At 43.3% G+C, this 12772-nt stretch overlaps 1 protein-coding gene across 1 annotated transcript; it reads right to left on the bottom strand.

The window, feature by feature from the left end:
- Positions 1-519: 519 nt before the first annotated feature.
- CHRNA1 (cholinergic receptor nicotinic alpha 1 subunit) lies at positions 520-11771 on the bottom strand. Its single transcript, XM_082055464.1, has 9 exons — positions 11636-11771; positions 9621-9766; positions 9441-9485; positions 8887-8996; positions 8502-8697; positions 7597-7834; positions 6303-6526; positions 4798-5037; positions 520-2898 (listed from the first exon to the last, which is right to left on the bottom strand). The coding sequence occupies exons 1-9, from the start codon at positions 11673-11675 to the stop codon at positions 2767-2769; spliced, it is 1371 nt and encodes a 456-aa protein (XP_081911590.1). The 5' UTR covers positions 11676-11771; the 3' UTR covers positions 520-2766.
- Positions 11772-12772: the final 1001 nt, after the last annotated feature.

Genomic DNA, 12772 nt, shown 5'->3' with positions numbered 1-12772 from the left:
GTAGATAAGAAATCGTTAGACAGTACACATTGACAGCAAATGAGCTCTGACAGTGACTGAGACAGTATATTTACAATCTCCAAAGCTGCTATTTTAGCAGATGTACAGATGTGCTGACACATTAAAAGGACAGTAGCAGATGAGAAGGAATAGTCTGTATGGAGGTAAGCATACTCTCAGTAGATGGATACTGGCAACAGGAGATGTTTGTGGTATGCAAGAAAAATGTATCACAACGATGAGCTAGGAACAGAGAATAAAAAAGACCAGTTAGTCTGAGTATTCAAAGCAAAGCAAAGAAAAAGAGATGTAGATGAGCTGTCTCCTGAAGTGTGCTGATTGATGTTCGGAGGACCATCTGTTTGCAGAGTCAGAGTACAATGCCCGGATTCTGCAACCTAAGAAGGGAAGATGTTAGCATTTATTTTTGCCTGGCATCATATCTTTTGAGATGTGACTAGTTCATCAAGACTCAGAGCAATAGGAAGGCAGGTTTGCTGTGCCCACAAGACAGATCAAACTACCACAAATAAAAAATTTCAAATATTTTCAAAACTTTTGCTTAGGAAGTGGAGGGAAAGAACTACAACATGGTAGCTAGCTGTGTATGAAGAGAGCTGGAGCAGCGAGCAGGCAGACACTCATGTGCACACACACTCCAGCACACACATAGGTGGAATTTGGAGGCAAGACCCAGGTCTGCCTTGAGGAAGCTGAACAAAGATACTCTGGATCCTCACCATGAATCTTGTTACTTGATGTTTATTTTTAATGCTAAGATTCAACCACATGCTGCCCTAAGAGGATTGTTCTGTCAATTTTAGTGCCAATCACAGTCTCCCAAATTAAGTCCCAGGCACTGTTACGCTGCAGCTTAGCTCATCACGAGCTGGAGAACTGCGTGACTGTCTCCAGCGGCTGAGAGCTGAGAACTTACATTGAAGATAAACAGAGCTGCAGCAAGCACTCCATCTGTCAGCAGAAGCTTCACCCAACATACATCTTCAGCAGTCGTTTACAGGCTTAATGATCATCCAGGGAGGCAAAGATTACCATCATCTAAACCGTAAGAGCCGAGCAGAGTGTTACAAGTGATCGATTGCCCCAGAAAGGCTGTTTGCTTTGCTTAGGACTGCAGCTCACTAAAACATTGTCCAGCAAACACCACGCAGTGATGGAAGTATTGCACAAGGGCCTAATTTTCTCTATAGAGCATTTCAAATGACTGTCCTCCCCAGACACGACACATTCCTGTAGAGTATTAACATAATACAAATTCTTTTATTAATCTTGCAGCAAATTATTTACAGCTGTTAGCAAACAAGTCCTATCGGCTTGGACAACCAGCTGGGAAAGATGAGTAACTTGTATCCTTGCCCCACCTCTCCTTATTTATTTCTGAGAAAAATAAGCAGCACTGCTACTATTGCCACGCTGTATTTTTGGAACACTCAGAGGCTTGTTGCTTCTGCTGAATATTTACTAAAACCGAAAGGTCTTTGCCCGAAAGCAGCACTACTTCGTTTTAGCCACTAGAGCGAGCTGCTGCTCAACATTTGGATAAAGTTTGGGTAATTATTTGTGTTGCTCGGATTATGGGGGTGGGCTGTCGTTTTGTCATGTGTAAGTAAAACTGAGATCCACAGTTTCCCCAGGAATGATCTTTGTGATGCAGCGTCTGACTTTAATGCTCATGATCTATTTCAGCAGGACAGGGGACACTTTTCAGGGAACAGAGAGAATTGTGTTTAAGATGTTATACTGAGCACCCCCACCTTCGAAGCTGCCCCCCCGACATTGTCCCTGAAAATGGAGAGTGGAAACCAGCCTTCCTGCAGCAGAGTGGGCCGACTACAGAGGTTATCCTGTGGATGCATTCTCTTCCCTCTGGCCTAAACTTTTCCCTTAGGATGCAAATTGCTGAGCATCTCTGTTCACAACTGAAAATCCCGAGCATTAATATGTAATTAATTTAGGGTCTCTTGTAACAGGTGTTATTAGGTTAAAATAAAATGGCAGCTACTACAAAATAGTCACTGGGATGCCTCATGGTTGCAGGGCAGGGCTCAGTGATAAAACAGGGCAAGAAATCCTCTCCTACAAGTCCTTTACCCTGGAACTTGATACCAAAAAAATACTTGTGGGACCAAACTGGCTGAGGCTGGATCCTTCCCACAGTAAGGAACAGTACCTCCTCTTTGCTGCATCAAGAGTTTCTATGGGTAGAGTCACATATGACAGCCAGTCCTTTCAGATTTGTGCATGAAAATCAAGTGCTTAAGCATGGAGTTCAATATATTTCTGCTGGTTATATCTAGCATCACAAGAACAGTCACTTGTGACCCTGCCAATACAAAAACCACAGAGCAAATATTGAAACTAGCTCGAATGCTGAAGTTGGATACAGATTTACAGCTCAGCTAAAGCTTATTACACTGCTATTGATTTCTCTGGAATTGTATCTGTGGGTTACAAAGCCAGACAGTCTTATTAAGGCATTAACATTTTTAATAAATGGTAAAATGGATCAAAACCTGGCCAGCAGCCATTCAGTCTACCAGTAACACAAGTGTTTCTTTTTGGCAGTGAAATTCCACTGAGCAGCAGCTCAGAAGTGTTAAGTATGGAGCCTTACATTTTATTATCCCAGATCTTTCCCAGCAGGGATCAGTTCCTGTCTGTAAAACTTTCGGAGGCTGGCCAGGTTTTGATGGTTAAGATGCTTTCACAGGCTGACCAGGGTAGCAAATAGTTTCCAGTTGATGTTCATCCTTGCTGATTTAATTCAATGAGGCGACCAGCAAATACAGCTAATGTTCCAATAATGCAAACTAGCATAAATATACCAAGGAGAAGATGATCAACCACCATTGCAACAAACTTCCATTCTTCTGCAGCCTAGAAAAGAGACAAAGAACATGGTAAAATCCCTGCAGAGCCATGTTTGTTATGGGCATTCTTATAATTTACTGTCTTGAACAACAGAAAGACAGTTCCCTAAGTTCCACTATTATTATGCTAAAAATACTCATTTTCTTCTCAAAAGCAGGCCAGTGGTTCAAAAAGCCTAAGCAACATAGAAATGCAAGTTTCAAGACTAAACTGTTTAGAAACACTGGCAATTTGGTTAACAATTTCATTGAAATGTCGAAAATTTAATTTTTATGCCAAGAGTTGCTTTTGGGAGTTTAAAACATTGAAAGCAAAACACTTATTTTGACCCAACTGGCTTTTGTTTTTCTATTGCTTTTTCATTCTCATGGGATATCAAAGTGATTTCCATTAATTTAGCTCTAGCCCTTGCTTTCCATGCCTAGTATACACTCTGAAGTCTGGGAAAACATCAGCAACTCCCTTGGTCTTTTTTACAGTTGTGGGACACAGGGAACTGGTTGCTCTGCAACTGCCTTTTCACTGAATGCTTTTCATGGGAAGCCAGCACATGAGAGCGAGCAGAGTAGGAGGTGCTCAGTGCAGCAGGGCACAGGATTTCCACCCTGTAGGGGGTGACACATACTGGCCTAAGGCACCCTCTACTTTTGCCTCAGTTGCCCCACAAGTAGAAGAGGCTGTTGTAATTTATCTAGAGGACGCTGATAATCAATACAGTTTTGAGGTGGTTCGTAAGTGAATGCAATGAAAGTGGCAAGCCTTCAGAAGCCACAACCTTCATTTTAATTGGGGAACCTGACTTTTGAAACCCCCTGGAAGTAATATCCACGGTGCCCAGGTGACACAAGCAGCTGAGCTGCACTTCCGAAGGGAGGACTTGCCAGTAACCCGAAGACCCTCCTTGTAAGTCTAGGAGGAAGTGAAGCCCAGAGGTGTTGAAGCCGCGCCAGCCCTGCTGACGGTAACGCTTGATCTGCAGAGGCACTGGAGTCATGGGGAACATGAGACCACAGCCAGAGCCCTTCCACATGCTCCAGGAATTTGGTCACAGGAACAAACACCCTGGTGTAAATTCTGCCCATGGGAAGGAGACACTTTCTTTTCAAGAGCACAGGCCAAATTATTGTGCCAGGGAACTCTCTCCCCGTCTTCAGGCTGGCCTGCAAGCTCAGCGGGAAAGGCTTGCGACCATTTAGAAAGGCAAAGTACCAGTACTGAATTATCCATACGAAAGCTGTGTGAAATAAAACAGGGGCTTAATTGTGTTGAATGTGCTAGAAGGAGGCAGAGCTAGGTTTTCCGGGGAAACACTGCCATATGTGACTCTACATGCATTTGTTCTTCCTTTGGCTTGCAACGTGGAAAAAGTCAGTAAGTAGCTCGTGACGTGCTTTGCTTGCAGGCACTACTTGTAGCATTCAGGAATAAAATAAAGCTTTACTGAAATTTGAATTATCATTTTTAAGTTAAATTTAATGCTTCTCAGATAAAACTACCAGCCTTTTAGAGTGTGGCTTTCTTCATGGCTTTTCAAAAGTGACAGGAGATTGCTTACCACAGGGGGAAGATGCCTGAGTGGGAGACAGGAGGAATGTGTTTTGGAACTTGCTTACAGCTCTTGAAACTGATTTGCTACTCACAGACACTCCACCTCTACAGTTCCACATACCACATCTAGAAAACCTTAGCATTGTCACTCTTTTTTTAACCAAGTCCCAGATGGCAACTGAATCTATTATTCATCTCTCCTTGTTGACTGCATCAAGGAGAGAAGACTGTCCCTTGCTAAAGCTACAACAGAGTTTGGAGTGGTTTTGAGGCATGGATATTTTGCCAAAAAAAAAAAAAAAAAAAAAAGTAGCAATTTGAAAGCAAGAAGTGAATCATGCACAAAAAATGTCTTACATTACTTGCTTCCTGGTCCGATTTCATAGTTTCCGCAATGTATTTGATTCCTTCTATAGCATTTCTCACATCTGGATTTTTGGTAAGTGGGGAATAGAAGTTGACAGGCATAGAACCTGGCTTCCCAGAAATTTCAGAAATATCAATGTCTTCTGCAAAAATATTTTTGTCTTGTTTATCCCTGGACGGTCGTTTCATCGTGGAGAAAAACATCATGTTTGGGATTGTGTCAATAAAGACCTGAAAACAAAGAGAGAGGAGGGTTTCTGGTCAGCAGGGCTGTGCTGCAGATGCAGCTGCGCACTGAACAAAGGCAAAGCCGCTCCCGTCCCAAATTTCCCCCCTGCACTGGATCAGCTGCAGACTCTCTCTCTCAGAGCATGTCAGAACCCACACTTGCCTTACACGGGGCTTTTGTCAGCCTCCTGTCCCAGTCAGATGGAATCAGCCTCAGGCTGCCACACAGCCAACACCTACATGTGAAGGGGCTGCAACATCTTGGAGCAGCCCCTCAGCTGGTGTGAGCTGACTAAACTCCATCAATCTCATCTAATTCAGAACACATTGCTTACAAATCTGACTTGGAGAATGGACTACAAAGGATCTCTTTTGGCTGCGTATGTTTGTCTGCTATTACAAATATTTGTTATACATGCATATAAGGTTTACAATTATTTCCTTTAGAATAAGAGAGGCTTGCTGCCAGAGCAATTTGAAGTGCACACAGTCATTACCTGTTGAAATCTCTCTTTTGCAAGGATTGTTTGTGCTGCAGAGTGAATCTGATGTAAGCTGTAGCCATAGAAGTATAATTAGAAATACACACAACACTCTCCTATTCATGCAATGGTTTCATATGAACTCAGGCGTCTACTAAAGGCAAGAAAAACCAGATGGATCCCTTTTGTTACTGTCTCCCTGCTAAAGACCTTGTCATGACAGACATTAATTTTTTTCCCTACACCTTGTGGTTACCATTTAGACTAGAGTGCAAGGTTCTCCTCGCTTCCCAAGGGCTGCAGAGTAACTGCATTTGTTAGAAAGTAAAGAGAAGACCATGGCTTTTGCTAAACACTCTTTTGCAAAACGGGATGCTGAATGCAGGTATCCCCAATGGCCTCCGTGCTCTGCATTCACAGGGCCTGGCGAACTTGGCCACTGGCAGGCGGCAGCGTTTTGCAGTCAGATGGAGAATTAGACCAGGAAATGTTACTTGAGTCCAGATGGCCCATTTTTTCCCCCTGTACCTTCAATTGCCTGTGTTTTGCCTCATCTGTTCCCTGCAAGGCTCTACCCCAGTGGACAATTTTCTTACTTAAAGGAGCACATTAGCAGTCTTGCTGACAAATTCACAGCTAAGTAGTAAACACTGGCTCTTATGCCTAGAAAGATTAAATGTGGTGCCTTCACTTCCCCAATTCTTGTTGACATTTATTACAAAACATGCCAATAAAATATGGAGTGGTCGGTGGAATCCAGGAAACATACAAAGCCATAGAGCTCACCTTCCTGACCCAGTGTGGCATGGTATGCGTGCTTGGGGAGCGGTGGTGGGTGTTGATGACAATGACCGTGATGATGATTGAAGCGATGACAAACACCATTGTAAACAACATGTATTTGCCTATTAGAGGCACTGCACTGGAGGTGGAGGGAATCAGCTCCACGATGACCAGGAGGAACACAGTCAAGGACAGCAGGACAGAGATGCTGAGAGTCATTTTCTCACCTGTCATAAAAAATAAAAAAAAAAAAAAAGAAAAAAGGAAGAAAAAGATAATGTCATTGCTGTTCCTATCATTCAACACAGAGTATTTACTTGAGAGAAAGGCATATGGATGATGACTATTCACACATGTACATGTGTGTGCATCTGGAGTGCTATCATCCCTCCCAGCATCCAAAACAGTAACTATGCTGGCCAAACCTGAGAGACTGACAGCATCAGTTCCGGCATTAAGGCGGGAATCACCAGGTATGACTGGGCTGATGTACAGATGGGTATGGAAAGCTTATTTGCCAAGAGTGCTTCCTGGACTGTGCATTTTGAAAGATGAAGTATATGCACCCGATTAATGCTTGTTCCACAGCCTCCTGGGGGTTTGTTTGCCTTACTTTCTGGCAGGCTCCTGCTGGGCTGAGTGGGCAGATAAAAATCACATCTCACACCAGAGATCGGTTGCTATGTGAGGTCTTCCAGTATGTAGGATATCATAACTGAACCACCAAACATGATTCCCACATCTTTTTTCCATACAGTTCAACTTTCTATAAAATCTTCCATTGGAAGGAAAATACAACAAGTATTTTATGGAAGTGGCTTAGTGAAGTTAAGCAGCGTGAGAAGTTGACACAAGGTAAAATGAGTGAAGCAGAGGAAATGGTTGCAGGGAGCAAGAGCTGCTCAGCTGGGACAAAGGAGGCCAGAAGAGGCTGGAATTGCTCTTTGTGTCACATGAGGTAATTTCTGTGAAGAGATGACAAGCTCTCTGCTCCACCATGGTGCAGAAGGGCCTCAGTTGCCCCTGCGTGCTCACTTGCTGCATGATGTACTAACACACTAGCTACCTACCTATGGCAAAACATAAAAATCAACTAGCTAAATTCCATAAACAGTTTGAGCTTTCAGCGTTTACCCTTTACTTACAGAATGTTTATAGACATTCTTTTGAGCTGAAATGTCAAATTTTAGTAAGCACTGCCCTCCAAGTTGGCTGGCGATTTCAAATACTCAGAATTTCTCGGAAGCTTCTTAGAAGAACAGTTTCTATGGCAAGCAGAAGAAATAAATGCACGCACCTGAATCTGTGGGTAGGTAGAAGACAAACCCAGTTAAGAAGGAGAAGAGCAGGCAGGGAACGATGACATTGACAATGAAGTAGAGAGGCAGGCGCTGCATGAGGAAGTGGTAGGTGATGTCCAGGTAGGGGGTGTCGGGGCAGCAAGCATAGTAAACCCAGTGCTTCCAGCCACGGTAGTCCTTCATCACCCACTCCCCACTCTCCATGAAGTTACTCAGATCTGGACGATCACTCTCCTGACAGCAAAAAATACAAACTTTTAATATCAGATGTTCTGAACAAAATAAAAACTTGGCAGTCGCTCAGGAACAGAATTCCCAGTAACTCAGGCACTTCATGCATTTTTGTGAGCAAGCCAACCACTCTTGTCTATGATGTTATTTTGCCTTAGAAAATTGTCCTTTGCACAGCATTCAACTAAATATTTTTGGAAACAGCCAGGGATATTTGACTAAAGAGAATGACTGTTTAAATATTTACAGATGGGAGACATACCTGAGGAGACAGGGAAAGAATCCCTGGAAATGGAAAGTAGCATGAACAGGGGAGAGAAAAAAGAAAAATCACTCCTCCCCCCAGAAACAAACAAACCAAACAAACAAAAGCTGAACAGGCAGCACCATGAGCAGGGGTATAAAGCTGCACTAGGACAGACAAGTAGAAGACTGTTAGGGCATGGGAATTAAGCACAAGCAGAATTTTATTATAGAAGCCAAAGTAGGCAATATTAGCAATTTTGTGTTAGATCTACAAAGAGTTTATTATTATTATTTTATATTTTTACAGGTAGCACCTGTTTATTTTTCAATCAATACAAAGTTATATTCCATTCTAAATCTGAGATTTCCCTAAAAACCTATCCAGGTGTTTACTCCTTTTCCCAGTTATGAACTCCTTGCTTACCGGGTTAATAACAACCATTGTACCATCATATGTCCAAGTTCCCAACTTCATGCTGCAGTTCTGCTGGTCAAATGGGAAGTATGTGACTATAATTTCACAGTAACTTTTAAAAATCGCTGGTGGTGTCCAGGTGATATGGCCTGTGTGCTCCAGAAGGACTTTGGTGTATTGAACGATGGCAAAATCACCATCTGCACTGCAAAAGAAAAAGAATATTAACAACAATATGGGCAGAATAATTAACATAGTCCCCCCAGTGCCATTGTGCTCACTCCTAGAGCAGCCTGCTCTGAGGCATCCACCCATGGGCCCAGATGTCATGGGAAGATGCCCCCCAGAGTGGTGCCAGAGGGCAGAGCTCCCCCCCACCGCAGGTACCCCTTACTTGTTGTAAAGAACAAGGTCTGGCCGCCAGATATCGTCTGAGGGGATGCGGATTTTTTTCACGCCGCCGTAGTCATCTGGATTCCACCTGAGGTTAACATCTGTCCATTGCTAAAGAGGGAGAATTTTGTCTACTGAGAGCCTTCCCCAGCACTGCTAGGGGTAGTTTTGATATTTGCTAGAAACACACACTCCCTTTGCTTTGGTACATGCAGATAAACACATGCTATTGGGACCCCCAGCTAATTTTTTAACACTAATTTAAGTATTGGTTCAAGAATCTTACCTTAACCCAAAATAAATATACCAGATATCTACCATTTGAAATACAATCAGAGAAAGAATGTGCAAATGCAAAATTATTTTCTTAAGGCTCTTAGTGTCCAGTGTTTTGTTCACGAGATCCCAGAGAAAATAAATGCTCCACTAGCTGACCCACCTGTCCAAGTTGCCCTTGAAAGTATAACAGAGTAGGTAGTTCCTGGCTGCGTCCAGTGCATTTATTTGAACTGGAATAGTTAGGAACAGTAGTGAAATAGCAATATTTAGAGTTACCTGTTTCAGGCGTACATTGGTTGTCACAATCTGGTTTACTTCATCCTTTAAAAAAGAAAAGGAGACAGTAGCAGCAAACATCAAGATTAAAGGAGAAAATTTTTTTCCTCAGAAAATGACACCATTTGGCACTATCACGCAAACCAGTAGTTCAACATGCACCACATGGTCATATCATACCACACTAATAAGCTGAATGAGCTGCAGCCCGACAGTGACGATGACGGCGTCCCGATGGTCCTCCACTGGGCGCACCACCTTGTTGTAGTCCCTGAACAAGTCCTCAACGAGGCGAGTCTCATCTTCATAGCACAGGGCCAGCCCAGCTGCAGAAGGGCAGGGGTGGCATCAGTGAGATGGGACAGGGGACAGCATCATCACTCTGAGGTGAGCATGAGGGAAATCCTGTCAACAGCAAGTCACTGGCAATTGGTTAACCTGAGTCCCCTGTGTGACTCCTCATTTCAGGCATGCTTTATGTGCATTGCAAGTACTGTTAGCAGGGGAAACTACCTGTCTGATCTGGAGGTCATCTTAGGAGGAAGTCAACAACAACCTCCCACCAGGAGACGAACAAAACCAACCATGACTGTGGACACCAGAATGAGCATCAGGAATGTCCTCCAGGCTCTCCCAAACTGCAACTGCAATACTTGTGGACAGTTAAATGCAGAGGACACCCATAACTGGGAATTTCTGATGTTGTCTTCTTCACCTTTGATTCCACAGAGACATTATAAAGACAGGGCCAAGCGCAACAGTCATTGAAGTGAAAGCAGCACCTGGACTTCTGGCATCTGAGGTTTAAGCAGAGCAGGAGCTACTCTCCACAATGGGAGTTGCTCAGGTTGTGTTTGTGGTGAGAGAGAAGGAAACCATTCCTGATGCAGGCTCATATTTCCCTTTCTTCAGGGAAGGTCTCAACCTGTCTGTGGAGAGCTCCGCCCACAGACTGCTCAGCGTGACTCGGTGGGACCGCACAGAAGAGCCCTTGTAAGAAGAGCATCATCAGCAAAAATGGCAGGTGGTGGCTTTGTTCCAGCACAGCTTTAGCAGTGAGTGTGTGGTGGTGTACTCCCACAGGCTCAGATTCCCACCCTACAGAAAAACAGACAAAGCCCATTTCCAGGTTGCTTGTTGCAGAACAAGCAGCTGCGTTGCACACCCAGACTGTAGCCACTACACTGTTACAGGGAGTAAAGCAACTGGAAGAGGGGTTGGGATGTTTTTGTGTGCGACCCTTTTTAAAGGTATTGAGAGGGTACAGAACAGCTGAGTCTCACCACGAGCATTTTTGGCAGATCCCACCTTTGCCTTCCCCTCTCTCAGTCTGAACCCTGGGCCACTGAAACCAACAAGGATTTTGCTGCTGACTCCAATCTAAGCCAGGATTTCCCCTTGTCTCCTAACTGACTTTTCATGAGCTCCTTTTAAGTAGTTGAGCTGAGATGCCAAGGATTCTGTCTTGGTCTTGTCCTGCCATGAAATGGTATTAAAATACTTGGATGCCATTGAAAAAAGCTGTCTGCCACAGGCAAGCAGTGCTTGCTGCCCCTGCCAGGAGTCTGGGCTGGGGGCAGCAGGAGTTGTCTTTCAATTTTTAAGTTATGATCACAGCATCATATCTAAGTCAAACACTTTTGCTATGCTTTATTAATGCAAGTAAAATCCTTCACATTGCTACCTTCTGGTGTGGCTTGGTAGGAATTTAGTATACTGCTTGAATTTGGTGAAAAGTTTTTAGGATCACAAAATATTCTTGTAATGGAGAGTTTAAAAAGAATTATGCTGGTACAACACATGCAGCTGCAAATTAATTCTGCTTCCTTGCCAGTAGTCCCACAACTTAATGAAATTTCTTGTAATTAATTTTTACATTTCGAGCCATGTTTAATAGATCCTTCCACACATTTTGAAATACATGTAGCACTAGAGTAGATGGGAGTATGGCAAAAAGATGACAGAGAGAAAAACAATTAAACACAAAAACTTCTCACTTCAAAATATCTGAATTGTTACCAATGCACTCTAAAGCTCTCATTTAAATGATCTGGTGTGTTCATAAAACCTTACCAGCAGGACAGACTGCTCCCAGAACACACATTCACTCACACTGATGCGTACACAAAGCCCTGGTCCTGTACGCTCAGGAAGGAGCTGACCCCCATTCAAGGCAATGGCTGGAACACCTTTACCTGCAGAGATGAGGAGGAGTACGCGATGCACCTTCATCATCCCAGCTCCCTTTTGCTGCAGTAATACAGACCAACACACGCACAAAGCGCCTTTAAAGTCTCTTCAGAGGAGAGAGCTGCGCTGCCTCCTGCCAGGGTGCTGGCGAAATATAACCACCGAGGTATTGATTTACAGCACCTGTTTTTGGGAATGACAGCTGAGGGCCACTGCGCTGCCGGCTTGGAAATGGGAGTACAATGTGTTTCACTGGTCAAGTATCTTCTGCAGTTTACAGAAGGTCATTTTTTTGTAAGTGGCAATGTGAGCTGTGACAATATACAAACAAGTAAAGAAAAGAAAGGATTATCTGTAGAGTAACTGAACATCTCAGTGAGATCTCAGACACTTCCCGAGATGGGGACAAAGCTGTGTGTCACCCTTTTTGACCTGAGCTACTTGCCAGTTTTTGGTTTTATTTCTCCCAAGGAAAACAGAGCACAGTCATTTACTTCTGATGCACTCTCACCAACATATAGACTGTGTGCTGGGATCAGGCTACTCCATTTGCTTCACAGATGGATGAGAAATCTTTGAAGAAGTGAACAAATACATTCAAGAGATATCCATCTCCTTGAATCTACTGGGATTTTCAGAAGGTACTCTACATGTAGAGTCCCCTCCTTGAAAGCTGTTAGTTAACCTAAGTAACCTGAAGAGGGAAACCCCTCCCACAGATACCTATAGGCTTACTGAACGGTGAAAGGCAAACGGTAGGAATGGGTGGTTGGTTTCTATAGCAGGGCAGTTCCAGTGGATTGCCACAGGGCATGCTAGTGCTTGCTTATTATTGTCATAAATCACCTAGAAAAGGGGTGAAAAGTGAGGTTTTTGGTAATAATACTCAGTTATTCAAGCTAGCAAAGAAAATTACTAACTGTGAAGAATTATTTATATAAATATATAAATATATAAATATATATATATATATATATATATACATATATATACACATTGACCTCCTCCGAACTCACCAATATCACTCAGGAACAAAATCCTGAGATGCATAGTTCTGTGAAGTGCTCAGCATTGTGAGAAAAGCAAAGTCCATCAATTCCTAGAAAAGGAGAGGGAGCAAACAGGAAAGGTGCTGCTATAAA

The sequence above is a fragment of the Streptopelia decaocto genome (genome assembly GCF_964273445.1).
Source record: "Streptopelia decaocto genome assembly, chromosome: 6".
Classification (NCBI taxonomy): Eukaryota; Metazoa; Chordata; class Aves; order Columbiformes; family Columbidae; genus Streptopelia; species Streptopelia decaocto.
The sequence above is the reverse complement of the archived record's forward strand: the minus strand, read 5'-3'. Positions and strand labels throughout refer to the sequence as shown.